At 47.6% G+C, this 16,145-nt stretch overlaps 2 protein-coding genes across 14 annotated transcripts in view; one reads left to right on the top strand and one right to left on the bottom strand.

Moving 5' to 3' along the window:
- Positions 1-7,877, bottom strand: part of FAM219A (family with sequence similarity 219 member A) — a 58,933-nt gene extending 51,056 nt beyond the window's left edge. For 5 of the 11 annotated variants that reach the window (XM_030919419.1, XM_010385777.2, XM_010385778.2 and 2 more), the window contains exon 1: positions 7,472-7,873. In XM_030919419.1, coding sequence (XP_030775279.1) covers positions 7,472-7,531 — 60 coding nt within the window. In that variant the 5' untranslated portion in view covers positions 7,532-7,873. Of the gene's footprint in view, positions 1-7,471 lie in introns of all 11 variants that reach the window. The other 6 variants (XM_030919421.1, XM_030919422.1, XM_030919423.1 and 3 more) reach the window with 3 other exon arrangements.
- Positions 7,878-8,019: 142 nt separating this feature from the next.
- Positions 8,020-16,145, top strand: part of DNAI1 (dynein axonemal intermediate chain 1) — a 64,280-nt gene continuing 56,154 nt past the window's right edge. Inside the window, exon 1 of one of the 3 annotated variants that reach the window (XM_010385784.2) lies at positions 8,020-8,319. In XM_010385784.2, coding sequence (XP_010384086.1) covers positions 8,272-8,319 — 48 coding nt within the window. In that variant the 5' untranslated portion in view covers positions 8,020-8,271. The remainder of the gene's footprint in view (positions 8,320-16,145) is intronic. The other 2 variants (XM_010385785.2, XM_010385786.2) reach the window with 2 other exon arrangements.

Below are 16,145 nucleotides of genomic sequence, written 5' to 3'. Positions count from 1 at the left end.
AAGAATCTGGTGGCCAAATCAGGCAAAACCAGGCAAGGAGCCACAATCACTGGTCTTATTTCTGCCTGGATGTGGCCTCTTGTCATATATTTAGACTTAGGGCTGGAATGGTCATTCAGAAAACACCATTCATAGCTGTATGTCCCCTCTTTCTTGCACGCACAGTCACATACCTCGCCACCATCATAAAAACTTAAAATTGACCTTCAATAACCACAACCATCCGATCCTCAATTTGCTATCTCTGAATAACAATAATAACAACAAATACAAGTATAGATTTGCTTGAACTCTCTCCTGAGAACGTAAAGCCTAGGAGGAAACTCCTGCGGGCGTGTCTACCCTCTCTCCCAGACCAGACACTACAGGCCTCTTTCCTAGACAACTTCCCTACTCCAGAGTCCCTCCCTGCAACCAGAAGTTGATTTGACTGTCCCACAGTGAGGCCTGTGGGTCATGTGCCAATTTCTAAACTCCAGAGCAGACTCAAAGCCAGAGCTTGTTCTCCTTCCTACCCTCCTTCCCTCCCTCCCTCCCTTCTTTCCTTCCTCCTGCCCAGAAAGCCAGATTCCCACCAGAGCCTCCATAAGAAACAATGACTTGGGACCCTGCTGAGCCACACCTCTTGCTTCCTTCAACCAGCACCTCTGTTTATCTGCCTCAGCCCAATTCTCCCCTTCCCACATGCTCTGGAGCTCCCTGAACCAGTTCTCCCAGGTCTCTAGGAAGGCACAAAGCAACTAAGCCCAAGAAGCTACATTTCCCATGTTCCCTTTCCAGATACAAGGCTCCACCTGCCTTTTTCAGGAGGCAAGAGGGTCCCTGAGACTAATCAGGTTTGAGTGAAGAAGCCTGTTTTCCATTTCTGCTCACGCTGGGCTATATAGGCACTCAAGGGCAGCAGGCAGCTGGGGCTGGGAATGACTCAGCCTGAACCCCAGCTACCACAGAAGCACCTACCCACAGAGGCCACATGTGGGACCTCTGAGAAGCCAAGTCACCTCTGAGCCATCTCACCCCAGAATTCTGCTCCTTTGGTACACCTTGTCTGGAAGAAGCAACTTGGGCTCTGCTTCTACCCAATTGCAGATTTTCAGGCTGGTCTCAGAAAAGGGAAGTGCACATCCTTTTCCATTATGACTCTTGCAGTGATGTAGTAATACATATATCCATTCCAGAAGGAATCAGTGAAAGAACCCAGCTCAATCAGTCAGAAAAAAAAAAAACCATAGATTTGACTAGAATGATAGTAAAAGGCAAAGCCAGAAACTGCAACATAAAGCACTCAGGCAACAAAGGATTTTATTTTTTCTTCATCAAAGTGCTATTGGAAAGAAAATAACAACAACAAAACCCACTATGGCTCCTTGCTGCTACCACCAATTCTCTTGAATTCATCAAAGCAAGTTGCAGGGGAGAAGTATTCACTGGCAGATGAGCGTGTTTCTCAGCAGCCCTTTTGAGGCAGATGGGGGACCAGTGCCGCTCTGACCTTTGGTTTTCTAGGACTTCTGGGTTCCTCATAACCCCAAAAATGTAGCTTCAGCAGTAGAGCAAAGGAAAACAGCAGCCTTCTCTGTTATAAGAAGTCCCTGAAACCAAACGGTACATGGGCTCCTGAGTTTCCTGAGGTGGTGATGGTCTCTTCCTCCATCCAGGTGTCCATGCCACAAACTCAAGAGTCATCCTTAACTCTCTACCTCTCCATTCCACCTCCCAACAGGTATCATATCCTGCCTATTCCACCTTATTAGTATTTGTGTATCTGTCCCACCATGTTTCTCTGCTTCTGCAGGCCTTTATCATCTCCTAGCAGAATTATTATACCCAGGTCTGTAGTCGTTTTCCAACTTCCAATCTCATCTTCTCCAATCTCTCATCCACCACTGGAGTGATAACCTAAACTCAGATTTGATCATGTTATTCCCTTAATTATAACTCTCCATTCATTCCAAATGCGCTCTTTTGTTTCTTCTTCCATGCCCTTTCTTGGCTTAGCCTCATTTTGTCAGTCTGCCAAGCTTCTAGTACTCTTCCTAGGGCCAGTTCCTAGGGCCTCTGTGAAGCCTTCCCTGACCACTCAATGACAGCCTTTCCTTTCCTGCTTTCATTTGTGCTCCTGGGCCTGGTTCTTCTCTTGCAGTGCTCACTATTCTGTAGTGCCTCAATCTGAGTTCTGGACTGTGCTGTGCATCTCACTGGAGCAACATTCTGTGTTATTGAGCCCAGAACAACATCTAGCAGAGAGTAGGTTCTTAGTTGGTGTTTGTTTGATGAGGAGATGAGTAGTAAGGAGCTGCAGGCTTGAACAAACCTGATCCTCAGTTTGTAATATAGGGCAGGAAAGAAGAGTGCCTCTGCCCAGGAGCTTGAGAAATACTGCTGGGTCATGAGCCACATGGACCCACTAGGAGAATCCACCCTTAAATTGAAAAGTCATCTGGCAAGGAGGCAACTTAAGGTGCCCAGAACATAGAATATATATAGGTCAATTTTCCACAGTGGCTACTTGCTATCTTTAAAATGTTCTCTCTGCCACTTTCAGGAGCTGCTGTGGCCTACCCACTGAATTAAATGTCCCGTCCTAACCATCCCCATCCATCCCTGAGTGTCAGGAAGCAGTAGGAGTCTGAAACTCCCTCCCAAGCTCATGTAATCAAAGAGTCAGAATCTCAGCATTCCTCACCCTCTCCCAAAGGAGGGTGTCACTCTTTCTCATGACACTCCATTGATCTCTACTCTTTTTGACATATATCTAAAAACCTTTCTATAGCCATCTGAGCCCATCCTTCTCTTGGCCACCCACTGGAGAGATCTTACTTGTCCCTGTATCCTTAAAGTACCTGATCTGAGTAGATGCTCGCGAACTAAACCAATGAGTTAACCAATAACCTAGTTTCAGTGAGGCTAGAGTAACATTTCTCTCAGCTGTGCAGAGACCCTGTCTGGTGCCATTTGCCATTCTTTAAGTCTCTTTAGTCCCTGAGAGCACAGGAGACAGGGTGTTGCCTGACACAATTAAGTGCTTAAAAGCTCCATTTGTTCTTCTTACAACAATTCTCTTCCTCTCCAATTGCAGCAGAAGAGAAGACATAGACTGTGTGGCTACACCAACAAGCTGAGCAGACAGACAATAGGGCCAGAGAGCAATATTCCTGTTGCTCATACAAACAATATACCAAACTCAATCCAACTGATCAACAGAGAGCCTTGAGCTGCTGGAACTTCTCTAGATCAGTGAGGTGTATGACTCAGACACAGAGCTGACACACAAAATGTGCCTATCCCTGGCAGTTTCTTTGGGAGAATCTGTGCTCAGAAACACTCAGGATTGTCTGAGAGACAGATACAGCAGGAATGGAGTCCAGTGGATAGGTCTGTAAGAGGAGCTCTCATTTCATAAGAAGATAGGAGGCTGAGTGCGGTGGCTCACGCCTATAATCCCAGCACTTTGGGAAGCCAGGTGGGCAGATCATGAGGTCGAGAGATCGATACCATCCTGGCCAACATGGTGAAACCCCGTCTCTACTAAAAATACAAAAATTAGCTGGGCGTGGTGGTATGCGCCTGTAGTCCCAGCTATTCAGGAGGCTGAGACAGGAGAATCACTTGAACCTTGGAGGCAGAGGTTGCAGTGAGCCGAGATCGCGCCACTGAACTCCAGCCTGGGCAACAGAGTGAGATTCCGTCTCAAAAGAAAAAAAAAAAAAAAAGGAGACAGGAAGAGACCCTGGGGACCTCTCAGGGATAGACCTGGGCCTGGTTCAGCTGCTGAGTTGCAACAAGGCCAATTAAATAATTGGTGTGATGGGGAAAGGAGGGAAGCCACTCCTTTCAGGCAAACTCCTACCAGAGACAGGAGGCTCCATGCAGCTGTGACAACAGCAGCAGCAATAACAGGGCAGGGATCTCCTCCTCTTCCTCCCACTAGCTGAGATCTAATGCTTAAATTAGCACCTTGGAAACACCCAGATCTGCTGGCTGCCTTCTCTGCCAGTTCTGCCACGCCCCCGGGCCTTCTTTTCAAGCCTGAGTTTCTCTTTCAATTAAATAATTTCAAAAATAAAGATGTGCTCTCCCTAGAGTTTATCTTTCCAAGTAGGGAATGGCCGGCCTCTGGATTCTTCCCATCACTATGGGATGGGGAGAGTTATTTGATGATGGCGCCCATGTGACAAGCTTTTATCCATACAGCTTGGTCCAGAAAGGGACAATGATGACACCAGCATTGCCTGGCTCCCTTGGGGCTTAAGGAGTCAGCCCCTACTCTGTCCTCAGTGGAGGATCACACTAAGACAGTGAGCAAGAGAAACAAACTTTGATAAACTGTGAGCTCAAGAGCAGGGTCACATCTGTGTCTGTGTTGCTAACTACTCTATCCCTAATACTCAGTTTAATATTTGGGACAGAGCAGATGCTCAATAGTTATTTGGTAAATTAATTGCTAAATCAATGATATCAGGTCTCTGTGATATTCTTAGAAGGGAGAGTGAGGAGCTATTGTTTAAACTTTAAAGAGATAGTTTGTCTTCATCTCATACATAGAAAAACAGGAGGAGAGACTTCCTAGAGGTCTCAGTAAATGGCAAAAAATGAAATAGGTCATAGCTAAGTCTGAGGCTGGGACCCTGGTTTTCATGGCCTATCCAAATACCCTTAAAGAGCCATTTTGCCCTCTTTTTTGCCCTTTACCTCTATGACATGCTATCTTGATTTTTTTTTTCTTTCTTTCTTTCTTTTTTTTTTTTTTTTGAGACAGAGTCTTGCTCTGTTGCCTAGGCTGGAATGTAGTGGTATGAACATGGCTCACTGCAGCCTCGACCTCCTGGGCTCAAGCAATCCTCCGGCCTCGGCCTCCTGAGTAGCTGGTACTACAGGCATGCAGTACCAAGCTGAGCTAATTTTTAAATATTTTTGCAGAGATGAGTCTCACTATGTTTCCCAGGCTGGGCTATCTTAATTCTTTATGCCGCAAAATGAAGACTCCTGAAGAAACATCACACAAGATTCTGCTGGTCAACAATACACAGGGGATTTAACGGTTTTTGAGGTGCCTCTGGAATACAACCTGGAGACAGAGGTCAGGAAGCGGGGCAATGTCTATGACCCTCAAATGAGGGATGACTATATTGCTATTTCCATAAGGCTCTCACTCAACCTCAATAAAGTATTCTCAGGCCGGGCATAGTGGCTCGCTCTTGTAATCCCAGCATTTTGGGAGGCTGAGGCGCGCAGACCAATTGAGGTCAGGCATTCAAGACCAGCCTGGCCAACATGGTGAAACCCCATCTCTACTAAAAATACAAAAATTAGCCATGTGTGGTGGCAGGGGCCTATAATCCCAGCTATTTGGGAAGCTGAGGTAGGAGAATCGCTTGAATCCAGGAGGTGAAGGTTGCAGTGGGCCAAAATCATGCCACTGCACTCTAGCCTGGGTGACAGAGGGGGACCCTGTCTCAAAAAAATATATATATATTCTCTTGCAGACAAGGGTGACTTTAGCAGTTAAAAGGGTCTGAAGGCAGTCAGAGCTTTTCTAAGTGCCTCCTTGCCACAGATACTTCTCCAACTCCAGGTTCACACAGACCAGAAACAGCTCAAGAGTCCTCTACCCAGCCAAACCACTATTCAGAATTTCAGGCAATAACAGAAGCACCAAGGACAATTGAGAGAGCCTGCTGGCTCTATTTCTTCTCCCCTTTGCTTGAACAGCTATTTCCTCCCTTTTTGGAAACCCCAGCTGGGAGACAAGAAACAACTCATTGCTTCCTTTTCCTGACACATTTGAACCTCCTCTTCCTTCATCCACCCTCTATTTTGATTCTTGATTAGATGCTTAGAACTGGAAGGGCAATCTAGTTTGATAAGTCAGGTTAGCTAGAAAGAGAACTCAGAAAGGAAAATTCTCTTCAGCCAGCCCGAAGTCCTTCTTTAAGTTCATGGGATGGACTTCTCTCCAGGATTTTCTGGCTCCCAAATAATCCAATGATGGCATGAGTCTAGGAAAAAGTCCTGCAATACCTCTCTCTGGTTTAATATTGTATGCTTCTGTAAAACTTCTTTGTTTTGGCTTTTAGAACTGTCTAAGTAGTCATGAAAGGGGGAAAAAGCCTTTTGTCTCCTGCTAAGTGGCCACTAATAATTCTCTCTACCATCCCCCAAAAGGTGTGACAAAAAGGCGGTGATGGGTCCCTGCCAAGGTCCATCTTGGCTGCTGTAATGGGTGGGTTACTCGTCCAGGAAGCTATAAAGCACATCTGTCAGCCAGGGGGTTATAGGCCCAAGGGTAGACCTGTTTCTGGCCACCCTGCCTAACACAGAAGCAGAGCTTCAGAACTTGGAGAGCTCAGCTCTGCTCCAGCCAGCATAGCTCAGAGAAATGGGGCATCCACACTTTCGGGTTTGTAGCCCACCTTGCCTCCTTCCAATTCCAGCTCAGGCTCCAGAGGGATAAAGCGAACACAGCCTAGACATTCCTTGTCTTCTCCCTTCACTATACGAGCTGGCTAGGCCTCCACGTCTCCCACCCGGTTGCCTGACAGACATGCGAGGTCAGGTAGCCCTCGGGGCGGTGGCCAGCAAGCATGGTCTCCCTTAGGCCTACCCTCGGTGCACCCGAGTTGCCCTCCCCCTTCTATTCCCTCCGCGCCAGCAGCGATGACATCATTCCTCCCTGACTCCGGGACCGCGGACAGGCGGCAGGATCCGCGCCCAGCAAGGACTTCAGGCACGTAGGCCTAAGATGATGGGGGCTCTTCCCAACCAGTGGGCACAGGCAACTCCAGCGCGGCCCCACTTCCTCTCCCGTCGGTTCTCGAGCACTCTCATCTGCACCCCGATTCCCCATCTGGTCGCCGTGCACTCTCCTTCCCGGTTTAGATGCCCCCAGCCTGGACTGCCTGCGCTCCCCAACGGAGAATGGAATTCCCAGGTTCTGCACCAACCACCTTCCCCCACTGGGTCCCTCGCCCCGGCCCAGCTTTCCTATCCGTATATCCAGCGGACAGGCGGGCAGGCCCCTCCTCTTCTAAAAGCTGATTCCCAATCTCTCTTAGCCTGATTGCTCCCCCGCCCTAAGCATCACAGGCCTCTAGGATTAAACGCCTCCCCACCTCCCATCCCAGCCCCCTGGGCCTGCCGCCGGCGATGCCCCATGACAGTTCCTTCGCCACCCCCCGCTATGGGCCTCCACTAGCTGTGTGCACCTTTGTGCCACCTCCGTTCCATCCGACGGTGCTCTGTCTCCACCGACGGTGCCCTCCGCCCTTACAGGTCCCTTTGCTCTCATCCAGCATATTCTCCCACGGTTTTCTTGTCCTGCAAGTCCCCGTCCCCCGGCAATACGTTTTCAGGGATCTCTTTGCCCCATCCGATGGCGCCCCTCCGCACAATCCCCCCGGCCTGATTCCCTCCCTCCCCCTCAAGCGACGCCCCCTCCCGGCCTTGGCCTGCCAGCCGCCCGCCCCCTCACCAGCGGCTGCATCTCCGAGTGCGCGGTGGGCACCTGGAACCGGTCGATCTCCTCCATCATGGTGCCGGCGGGCTAGCGGGCCAGGGGCCGGGCGCGGCCAGGGACGCCGACAGGACCGCGCGGGGCGGCGGCCCCAGGAGCCCGGCGGGTGGTGCAGACTAGGCCTTCCCGGACCAGTCGGGCTGGCAGGGGCCGGGCGGATGCAGGGGTGGGCGGGGGCGAGAGGTTCGCAGACTGGCTGAAGCCGGCGTGACTCTGTGGGCTTGCCTAGCACTACCGCGGCTGTGGCCGGGCCGAGCCGCAGGTCTTGCCTCGCCTCCTACTCCGCCGCCGCCTCCTGTCAACAGCTCAGCCACTGCCGTGACTCGGCAACTCCACTTCCGGGTCCGGGACACCGCCCGGGACTTGCATTATTCATGAGGAGGCGGTGTCTGGGGACCCCAGCCCCACCCACATGCGGGAGTTCCGAAGGCGCGCGACCGCCCGGCTGTGATTCCTGAGGGGGCGGGGCTTAGTGGAGACTGGCTCACTGTGCGCCCAACCCCGCTTCCTTCCCGGGCCGGCTGGGCGCGCCAGAGGCGCCTGCGCCTTGGCTGCAGGTCGGTTGCTGGGTAACCGCGTCAGGGAGTTGGATTCTGTCCTGCAAGGGCACGGGGACCCACAACGACGGCTGTCCCTAAAGAACACTTGCGACTGGTAGTTGAAGTGGAGAGTCCAGATTTCTTGTGTGTGGTCAAGGAGACGGACAAACTTTTTGTCTTCAGACGAGGGAGCGTTTTGTAGACTCTCCAGGGGTTGAGATGCTTCCTGCTTCTGCGAAGGCTCCCCATAAACAGTCTCGTAAGCAGGTAACGCACGCACACCTTCCTTCTGATGACCTCTGACCTTCATCGTCGCCAGTGACCACTAATCATACCTCTCCTACTGATCCTTGATCTTTTATCTTTTGACCCCTAACCTTCTCACCCCCGTGACCTCTGGCAAGTGCTCCCACTGACTTCTGACTCTGTCCTACTCTTTCCCACTAATCCTGGCCTCCTCTCCCATACTACCCCAACCCACTGTTTCTTACCTCTCTCCTTTTATCCACCATTCCCATCTCTTCACTTTACCCCACGGACTCATTCTGACCAGTCTATCCTCCTTAACTCCCCCATCCCCATTCCCACGAGTCCCTTCCTCCTTGTCCTCACATTCTTGTCCCAAAGGAATTTTTCTTGTTCTCTTTCTTTCTTTCTTTCTTTCTTTCTTTCTTTCTTTCTTTCTTTCTTTCTTTCTTTCTTTCTTTCTTTCTTTCTTTCTTTCTCTTTCTTTCTCTCTCTCTCTCTCTCTCTCTCTCTCTCTTTCTTCTTTTTTTTGAGACAGAGGCTCACCCTGTAGCCCAGGCTGGAGTGCAGTGGCGCCATCTCAGCTCTCTGTAACCTCTGCCTCCTGGGGGCAAGCGATTCTCCCACAAGCGATTCTCCCACTTCAGCCTCCCGAGTAGCTGGGACCAAAGGCATAGGCCACCACTTCCGGCTAAATTTTGTATTTTTGGTAGAGACAGGGTTTCCCCATGTTGTCCAGGCTCGTCTGGAACTCCTGAGCTCAAGCGATCCCGCTACCTTGACCTCCCGAAGTTCTGGGATTACACGTGAGCCACTGCGCCCGGCCTCAAAGGCATTACTGCGCCCAGCCTCAAAGGCATTCTTTATCCAACCCTTTGCTGTGTGCTTAGCTCCAGGCTAGGTGGCAACACAGGCCTTGCTGTTTGGGAGCCCACAGAGGTTGCGCAAGAGAACTAAACAGAATACAGGATAGGCTATGTGCAGGAGTTTGTTTTATTTTCTGTGCTGGGAGATTTATGAGGAGAAAGAGGGCAGGCAAAGAGGAAGAGGAGAGAGGCCCTTTTCTCATCCCTGTCCCCACCCCTACACTGCACAACCCAGACACTCGCCCCCAACTATTTCTAGAGCCTCATGTGTCTCTCTTCCCTGCGAGCCCCTGGTCCACTCCTGTGATTCATTCAGCTATGTGAACATTATGCTCTGATTACCGCCTGGACAGATGTCATCCCTTCGCACAGGAAACCCGAGTCATACCCCCGTTAACCCACTGAGCACCGAGTTCTGCCTTCTGCCTCAGCATCACCACGGAAGGCTACGCAGTCCCAGTTTCCCAAGGAGTCTTCTGTGATGAAGCAACTTAGTCCTTCAGGAACTTTTTCCAAACCCTTTATGAATTACCACTCTGGCTAATGTGTAGTTTCTAGCTCTGGAAAGCAGGACTTCTATTTATTTATTCCAGATTTACCTCACTCAAGTCTAGGTATATTGAGGTTTAGAGAGCCAATCTGTGTCCATGCTACTTACGACTTTGCATATTTTGGTCTGGCCATCGCCATGTTAGCCTTTGCTCCTCTGCCTCTTTTACCTGGCCTTCTGTAGCAGATGGCTGTGACTTTCTTAGGTCTCTGCAGCCTTGGGGAAGCTGCTAGTCCTGTAAGAACATGCCCTATTTTTATGTCAGGGTTGGGCTTTACGTTGAAGTTCATGTACTGTGTTTTAGCCTCCTGACCCTATATTTACAGGCAGTTTGCTTTTATTTATTTATTATTATTATTTTTTGAGACGGAGTCTCGCTCTGTCGCCCAGGCTGGAGTGCAGTGGCCGGATCTCAGCTCACTGCAAGCTCCGCCTCCCGGGTTTACGCCATTCTCCTGCCTCAGCCTCCCGAGTAGCTGGGACTACAGGAGCCCGCCACCTCGCCCGGCTAGTTTTTTGTATTTTTTAGTAGAGATGGGGTTTCACTGTGTTAGCCAGGATGGTCTCAATCTCCTGACCTCGTGATCCGCCCGTCTCGGCTTCCCAAAGTGCTGGGATTACAGGCTTGAGCCACCGCACCTGGCCTATTTTTTATTATTTATTATTTATTATTTATTATTATTATTATTATTTTTGAGACGGAGTCTCGCTCTGTCTCCCAGGCTCGAGTGCAGTGGTGTGATCTCGGCTCACTGCAAGCTCCACCTCCCGGGTTTACGCCATTCTCCTGCCTCAGGCTCCAGAGTAGCTGAGACTACAGGCGCCCGCCACCGCGCCCGGCTAATTTTTTGTATTTTTTAGTAGAGACGGGGTTTCACTGTGTTAGCCAGGATGGTCTCGATCTCCTGACCTCGTGATCCGCCCGCCTCGGCCTCCCAAAGTGCTGAGATTACAGGCTTGAGCCACCGCGCCCGGCCTATTTTTTATTTTTGAAACGGAGTTTCGCTCTTGTCACCCAGGGTGGAGTGCAGTGGCACGATCTTGGCTCACTGCAACCTCCACCTCCCGGTTCAAGGGATTCTCCTGCCTCAGCCTCCCAAGGAGCTGGGATTACAGGCATCTGCCACCACGCCTGGCTAGTTTTTTTTTTTGTTTTGTTTTTTTGGTTTTTTTTTTTTTTTTTTTTTTTTTGAGACAGGTCTTGCTCTGTCGCCCTCGCTGGAGTGCAGTGGCACGATCTTGGCTCACTGCAAGCTCCGCCTCCTGGGTTCACGTCATTCTCCTGCCTCAGTCTCCTAAGTAGCTGGGACTATAGGCGCCTGCCACCACGCCCGGCTATTTTTTTTGTATTTTTAGTAGAGACAGGGTTTCACTGTGTTAACCACGATGGTCTTGATCTCCTGAACTCGTGATCCGTCCGCTTCGGCCTCCCAAAGTGCTGGGATTACAGGTGTGAGACACCGCACCAAGCCAATTTTTGTATTTTTAGTAGAGACGGGGTTTCACCATATTGGTCAGGCTGGTCTTGGACTCCTGACCTCAGGTGATCCACAGGCCTAGGACTCCCAAAATGCTAGGATTACAGGCGTGAGCCCCCGCGCCCCAGCAGTTTGCTTTTAAAATTATTGAGGTTTGGTTTACATATAATAGAATGTACCATTTTAGTTGTATGTGTTGACAAATTTTAACAAATTTACACACGTATGAACCACGACCGCACTCAAGATATAGGATACTTTCTCTATCCCAAGAAGTTCCCTGTGCCTCATCCCACCTCCTATCCCCCACCCCTGGCCTGCCTAGGTAACCACAGATCTGCTTTCTGTCATTACAGATTCTATTTGTCTTTTCTAGCAACTTGCAATTTGAACAAACTTGGGGATGGGTTGCTGTAGCCCATTAGGGAGACATTAGAGACTAGTTACACTGAGAGGAGAGAGAGGTGATAGTAAACAGAAAGCAGAAAAAACTGGGTCAACTGGCCCCGTACCCATCAGCACTGCTCTATGGAGGGAAGGGTTGTTTTAATTCAGAGTAAATATTGGTGTGCGGGGTGTGAGAAAAGGTTGGGTTGTGCTAGGTTGTATTCATCATTTTCTTGCCTCAGTGAAGACCAATTTGAGTCAGTGCTAATCAGGTGTGGGATGTCCTAGAGATGTTTGAGAAGTTGTCCCTGTCCTCTGGGAATTCAGTTCAATGGGGGAGACAGAACACAGGCATACAAAAATAAAGGAGGATGGAATCCCTGAGGATGAAGGAGAGAGAGGGCTGCAGGTTATAGCAGCAGAAAGACTTCAGAGAGGAGGTAGGTAGGACTGGGATGCCAGGGGTGAGGGATAGAGGGATAGAGGATAGAGAGGAGTTTAAATTCCATTTGTTCATGTCACTCCACTGGTCACCTTTTATTGGTTCCCTGTTGCTCTCAGGATAAAGTCCCAAAAGTCCAATTTGCTTGGTATGGCCTTTGCCACCCTGCATGATCTTGCCTTTGCTACCCATCCTACTTCAAATCACCATCTATATGAAAATTCCACAATCCCAGCAAACTGAACTGCCCTCACTTCCTAGAAAGTAATATTCACACTCGTTATCTCCTCTAAGCTTTTGAAATCTTTTCTGTCTGCTTCTACCTACTCTACTCCATCCTGCCCCAAATCTTTCATTCGTATCCTATTCATACTGCGGGTCTAAGCTTGGCCTTCATATTCTCCTACAAAGGATTAAGTCCCCTTTCTGGAGGCAGGATAGGGTGATATCCCCACTAGACTATAAACTCTGTTATGGTAAGGATCATGTCTGTCTTGTTCATTGTTGATTCCCCTCTGCCTAGCACAATACCTGGAATACATTGAATTCTAAGGAAATGAGTTCAATATGAATTCTGAATGCCCTAAATTGTTCTTGGAAATTATCATCTGAATGTGTTTGAAGGATAGGAAGGGGTGAAACTGGTATGGGGAAACTAGTGGGGAATTATAACAAGGAAATGTAACTGTGTAAGCATGGTTTTCCAGGTGCATGTTTATATCTGCTTCGGCAGTAGGGCTATGAATGATTCAAATTTGAACCATACGTATCCATGCCTTGAGAGATGGGTTTTGGAGACTAAGAGATAAAAATATTGATGTGTAAATATTCATGCAGTAATTATTTATTGTACCCACTCTGTGTTAGGTACTGTTCTAGGTATTGGTGATATAGCAAGAAACAAAACAAACAAAAATCCCTGCTCTCATGGAGCTTATTTTTTAGTTGGAAGTAAAGTGGCAATAAATAAATATGTAAAATATATAGTATATTAGATGGTGATAGATGCCAAGAAGAAAACTAAATCAGAGAAGTAGACTAAGAAGTTCAGGGAATCAGAAGATTATCATTTAAATAGGATGAACAGGGAAGGTATCACAGAGGTGGCGTATGAGCAAAGACCTGAAGGAAATGAAAGAGCTATGCAATATCTAGAGGTGGGATGTGGGGTGAAAGGGTGGGGATAGGGGAAGCATTCCAGACAGATGGCATAGCAAGTATAAAGTCCCTGAGATGGGAGCCTGCTACGCATCTTCTGGATCAGCAAGGAAGGGAGTGGGGAATGTGGCAGGAGATAAGGTCAAAGAGGTATATTCCCCTACTCCATAGAGTTAATCAAATAACCCATGGCATATTAAATTGGTCATTATGGAGCTCCATGAATCATAATTTGTAATTAAAATATATGGATGTCAGGTACCATAAACCATGCATGACCAGCTCAAAACATCACTTGTAATGCCCCAATAGCAAAGCGTCCTTCCTGAAAATTGTGAGAATGCCAACTGGCTGCATGTATACATGTACAGGAGGAGCTTTGCAGCATTGCCAAACATTGCCTGGCAGCCAAACTTCTTAGTAGAAAACCGAATTAGAATCTTCTGTGAACTCCAGTTAAAAGCTAATTTTAGTTTATGACTAGCAAATTTTAGTACCCCTTTATAACTCAGTTGGTTACCATAAAAAAAAAATCAAAGTCTGGAATTTTACATCATTCTCCTGTAAAAGCCAAAGAAAATACTTTTATTTTGGATAATTTTGTGGTCTCTCAAGAAGCTCCTATGGTACAATACTTTTAGAAATATTGATATAGATTAGGGGTGACTAGGGTAGGAGTGAGTGGGCAGGATTGGGCATAAGGCCAAAAGAGAGTCTTGGATGATTCAGAGATTTTGAGCCTGGTGATGGGGCCTGGTATCTGTAGATGAAAAGACAGGAGGTGAACAGAATCTAGGGGAAGTTGATGTGTTTCTGTATGTCCAAAGTAAGATAGCTTCACTCCTGTGACCTCAGTGTCATTCTTACACATATATTCTTCAAGCCCTAGATATGATCTTTTACTCCCTTACCTCTTAAATATGTCTCAAGTTAAACTACTTTTTTCATATACACTGCCACCTCCCTAGCCCAGCCTACAGTCATCTCTCACCAAAGAGTGCTATAAAAGCCATGTAACTAGTCTTCCCTCATTCACTCGTGCCCTTTCCAATCCATTCTCTACACTGCATCAAAAGTGATCTTTTCAAACTGTCAATCTGATTATGCCATCCCCCACTCAGAACACTTCAGTGACTTCCCATTGCTCTTAGGATAGGGACCAGAATTTTAGATAATCCCTCCAGAGGCCTGAATGGGCCTGAGACCTACTTGGGTTTCTATACCTTAATTTGTACCACTCTTCTCCCATTATTGCTGTACCTTTGTTCTATGTGCTGCCCCCTCTTTCTGGAATGCTCTTCACACCCTCCCTCACACATGTACTCACTCCTAAGATTTCAGCCCCCAAATCAATCCCCACAACCTGCCCCAATTCCCTCTGCCCTGTTATGGAAGATAGGGTAAGTTTCCTCTGTTATATAGTCTCATTGCTCTGTGTTCCTTTCTTCCATAGCATGCATCACGGTTTGTAATTATTCACTTATTTGTGTAATTATTTGATTATTGTATATCTCTCCCATTAGATTGTGAGCTCCTTGAGAGCAGGGCCTGTGGATGTTTTTGCTTATATCTGTATTCTCAGCTCCTAAAACAGTGGCCATCATGACCTCAGAAGCTCTTGATGAATGTTGAATGAATGATCAACTGTGGTTGGGGAAGTAGCACAGTGTTCTATGGAAGCACGTGGTAGGCGGTCTTCATTCTGATTCTGGGGAAATTAGGGAAGACTTCTGGGGGAACCACCAGTATTTAAGGTTTGGATAGAAGAAGAAGAGTTCAAAATGGAGAATAAGAAGGCATAATCAGAGAAGTAATAAGACAACAAAGAAAACTAATATCCCAGAAGTCAAAGGACGAATGTGTTTCAGTGAAACTGTATGGTCAGCCAAGTTGCATGTTGCTAAGGTGTCAATGAAGATAAACACTAAGATATAACTATTAGATTTAATAACTTGGAAGTTATTGGGGACCTTGGAAAGGACAATTTCAGAGGGAAAAGCTAAACTGAATTGAGCTAAGAAGGCAGTAAGGACTATGTAGGCAGATTGTTTTTTAAGATGAAAGACTTGAATATATTAAATGCTGAGGGGAAGGATCCTAAACGGAGAGACAAGTTGAAGATAAAGGAGGAAGATTAAATAATGACTAGAGCCAAGTCTCTGAGGAGATGATGTTGTGGACAGGAGGTGGCACACTTTGTAACAGGACAGGAGAAGGGATGGATGCAGTTGATGATAATTCTGAGGTTTAGCAGCAGAAAACTGAGAGAGTGTTTTCTTCTTTCCCCTACTAGTGTTATGGAATTCCTTCTGGAAGTGATAACTAGAAAACAATTTTTGCCAATGGCAGTTCCATTTTGTTATGATTATAGTCATGCTATTTTCAGAGTTAGAGTCTGAGGTTTGTCATGCACAATTATCAGATTACAAAACAGCTGTGAGCATTTGAGGCCAGAACTTGTTTTCCTCCCCTGTGTACTAGGGGGCCTAGCACATTGTTAGCACTCGATACATGCCAGGTACTCAAATAATAATGGCAGAGGGTTCTTGTGCTTGTTGCTGGGCTTTGCAGACTGCAAGTTGATGCTAAGGAGTAATGTTGACTCTCTAACTCCAGCTGTGAACAAGCCACATGAAATTGTTTTCTGCCAGTTAGGAATTTGTATCAAGTGTTCAATCTTTGCAGTCACTGAGCACTGACAGAGTTGTATGCAAGAAGCAAGCAAAGGACAAAGCTGTTGTAACTTTAGTTTCACTGGTTTGAGTTTCGCAACACTTTGTCCTACTCATAGAGTCACTGAATTCTGGTTTGTATGGTGGATTTATGTCCTCTATTTATCTCACCTCCTAAATTGAGAACCCTGGGTGTGAGAACCAGCTCAATCTTGGTTCCTCTTTAGCTGTCATCCAAGGACCTGGCACGTAGTAGATGCTTAATAAATGCTGGATGAATGAATAATGACTGAA

Source organism: Rhinopithecus roxellana, chromosome 16 (genome assembly GCF_007565055.1).
Source record: "Rhinopithecus roxellana isolate Shanxi Qingling chromosome 16, ASM756505v1, whole genome shotgun sequence".
Lineage (NCBI taxonomy): Eukaryota > Metazoa > Chordata > Mammalia > Primates > Cercopithecidae > Rhinopithecus > Rhinopithecus roxellana.
Note: the sequence above shows the minus strand (reverse complement) of the source record. Positions and strands in the feature narration are given on the sequence as shown.